Genomic DNA, 3,044 nt, shown 5'->3' with positions numbered 1-3,044 from the left:
GCTGCTGCCGCCGTCATCGCTGCCGCCGCTGCCGCCGCTGCCGCTGCCGCCGCCCCCGCTGCCGTCCGAGGTGGTCGCGTCGTCGCCACTGCCGCTGCCGCTGCCGCTGCCGCTGCTGCTGCCGCTGCCGCTGCTGCTGCTACCCCCGTCGCTGCCGCCACTGAACGCGCCTTCACTTGCACCGCCGCCGCCGTCACCGGGGGCCGATTGCCGCACGGGCGGGGCGCCAGGTGTCCAGTGGGAGGGCGGGGATTGCGCATGAGGAGGCAGGAGCGGGGGCTGCTGAGGCCAGCCGAACGCAGGCGCCGCCCCGCCGCCGCCGCCGACGCCGCCGCCCGCGCCGCCCATGCGCCATTGCGCTGGCTCTCGGTCAGCAACGACTGCGTGGCCGCCCGCCAGCAGCGTGGGCCTGGAACCTATGCCCTGCATGCTGCTGCAGGCAAGCGTCCGTGCATGAGCGCGCGCGAAGCACTACAGTGATGTGCTTCCGCTTCGTGCTGCTGCGCGCGCTCCCGCCGTGCTCTTCTGCTTGAGCTTGCTGCAGTTCACCGAGGCCGCAAGGTCTGTGGCCTAACAGCTGCGGTGCAAATCGCTGTTTTGCTGCGAATGTTGGGAAACAAATGGGCAGGTACGAGCTTCGTGCAAAGTTGCGAGATCGTTGTGGCGCCCTGACAGATCGTTGACAAAATTGCAAGGGACTTCACGTTGTTGAAGGGAGGGCCGTGCTCCTGGGAGATATGCTGACGTCTAGGTGCCACATGTAGCATTCCAAGGACCATTCCACACATGCGGGAAACACGCCACTACTTCCACCACCGTGGGAGAGGCACTCTAGGGCCGGGTGTAAGGTTGACGCGGTTGCGTTTTGCGAGACTACGCGACGTTGCCCTGGCGGCTCACGTCAGCTCTGCTGCATTCAATCCGTTTGACTGCGTGGTGACCGAGTGACCCGCTTGAGCTGTCATTGCCGCTCGCGCTGCGAAGTGGTCGTGCCGCGCCTCAAGTCACACGCTTCATCACACCGCACGCTGAGTAGGGTCCGGCGCTTGGCGGGTCCATCATGTGATCAGAGTTTTCAAAAGTTGACCCAGCCCAGCAGCCTGTGATGTTGCGCCTGCCCCAGATGCCTTTTGCGCCCTGCCGCCCGCACTGCAGGTCATTGAGCCTGAAACGCTCCTGACAACGATATTAAAGAGGGAATTGAGCTTGGAGCGCAACCGAGTGCAGACTGCGTGGCTGGCAAGCAGTTGATTGTCTGGAATGCCAGGCGCGCTCTGCTTGCCTTTCAGTGCAGAGTACCAGTTGCAAGGGACCAACAGCAGGCAGCAATCAAAACATTAGATTGCACATAGTGTTGGGCCCCTGGTCCCCCTGGGCGCCAAAATCCGGACCCTATCTTTTTCGCAAGATCGCCTCCCAGATTTCAGGGTCCTCTCATGGCCACCTGCTTTGTGCTGGGCCGGCTCTCACGCTAAAAGCGCGCCCAACACACACGCAAGTGATAGTTCGATGACAGCTGCTCCGCAATATCCACAAGGTAGTTTAATGTGTGGGCCAGGAGTCACCGGCAGCGGGGCAACAGTAGGAGTGCAGACCAGGGCCGGTCGACACAGCCAAGGGGCCGCGGTCGGTGGCAGCCACGCTCGAGGAGGCCTTGATATTTCTGATGAATTCTGCTACGCTGCACCTAATTGCAATTGATCTTGCAAGAATGGAACGCGAAGGCTCCGCACTCCACCTCCTCGACTGCCATGCACGGCTGTACCTCCTTACCGCCTTTTAAATGAGTCTGAATTAGTATTAACAAGCACCAGGTGCGGTGCCGTTGCACGGTGCGGCCCAGCGCGGGTCATCACTCCGGCTGGGTGTGCCTCGAAGCCCCGCCCGGGCAACAATGGCCGCGAACGCTCCACCATTCGACGTGATGAGAGAAATAATTACGCGAGTCCACTCGCCAGCCGACCTCGTGTCGCTGTGCCTTGCATCCACTCACATGCGCGACGCGTGCGGCAGCGCGGTGCACGGCGTCGCCCTGGCCAGGTGCGAGATACCTGTATCTCAGGGTTTTCCAAGTATCAGCAGAGTCTGATGTAGCTGTTAATATTACACGGGAACCTTGCAGCCGGTGCTTGTAGCGGGTGGGTGCCTTTGGTGCACCGAGGGGGAGTTGCAGGGCCCCCTTACTCATCTGCGCTCCCCCCCCCCCCCAGGCACGGCCTCTTCGTGCGGCTGAGGCGCGTGAGAACGGTGCTCGCGCAGCGCGGAGAGTTTGTGAGGCGCGAGACGGGCCTCGCTGCGCTGCTGGCGCCGGCTGCCGCCGCTGACAGCATCGCGCTGCGCCTGGAGAGGGCCCCGCACGGCCTTCATGACCTGCTCGCCGCGACGCAGAAGGTGGGCGGGTTTCTGGCAGAATTCAAGGACGAGACCGGATTGCTGACTTTGAGGTGCACCTCTGCTGTGGATTACGAGCAAACAACGGCTGCGCCGGGCGCACGCCAACCCACACTGAAATGCGCCCGCGCCCACGCGCTCGTGCCTCCAAATCCGCGGCCTCGGCTTTGACCGCCGCAGGCCTTGTCGTGCGTCGAGAACCAGTCCTTGGTGGAGCCGTCCCGGCTGCTGCGCGTGCGCCAGGACCTGACTCACGCCGCCACCCTGGCGTGCCTCATTGCGTGGCGCCAGGGCGCGCGCGAGCGCCAGCGCCAGGAGCAACACCACCACCACCACAACCAGCAGCAACAGCAGCAGCAACAGCAGCAGCAACAGCAACAACAGCAGCAGCAGCAGCAGCAGCAGCAGCAGCAGAACTCCCTGGTGGCGCGGGCAGTCCAGACGCAGGGGCTCACCCTCGGCGAGGTGCGGGAGCTGGTGACCGCCTTCCGCGCGTTGGCGTGCAGCGGCAACCCCAGTTCGCGGCTGTGTGGCTGCACCCTGAACCTGCTGGATCACTGGCTGGCCCGGGAGGCGGGAACAGATGGGGCAGGCGGCGGGGGGCAAGATCAGGGGCAGGAGCAAGGGGAGGGGCAGGAGGGGCAGGGCGGGGG

The 3,044-nt window shown here is 64.2% G+C and overlaps 2 protein-coding genes across 2 annotated transcripts in view; one reads left to right on the top strand and one right to left on the bottom strand.

Annotated features, from left to right (window-relative positions):
* Positions 1–89: 89 nt before the first annotated feature.
* Positions 90–429, bottom strand: MNEG_12955 (hypothetical protein; the record flags this gene model as incomplete). Its single annotated transcript, XM_014038575.1, has 1 exon — positions 90–429. A coding segment is annotated over one exon (340 nt), but the record flags the coding sequence as incomplete, so codon positions are not given.
* Positions 430–1,894: 1,465 nt separating this feature from the next.
* The window catches only part of MNEG_12954 (hypothetical protein), a gene marked incomplete at both ends in the record, with an annotated part of 2,091 nt that continues 941 nt past the window's right edge, over positions 1,895–3,044 (top strand). Inside the window, 3 exons of the mRNA XM_014038574.1 lie at positions 1,895–2,040; positions 2,211–2,391; positions 2,572–2,856. Coding sequence (XP_013894028.1) covers positions 1,895–2,040; positions 2,211–2,391; positions 2,572–2,856 — 612 coding nt within the window. The remainder of the gene's footprint in view (positions 2,041–2,210; positions 2,392–2,571; positions 2,857–3,044) is intronic.

This window comes from Monoraphidium neglectum, assembly GCF_000611645.1.
Source record: "Monoraphidium neglectum strain SAG 48.87 unplaced genomic scaffold scaffold03538, whole genome shotgun sequence".
In the NCBI taxonomy this organism is placed as follows: Eukaryota; Viridiplantae; Chlorophyta; class Chlorophyceae; order Sphaeropleales; family Selenastraceae; genus Monoraphidium; species Monoraphidium neglectum.
This window is presented reverse-complemented; position numbering and strand designations above follow the sequence as displayed.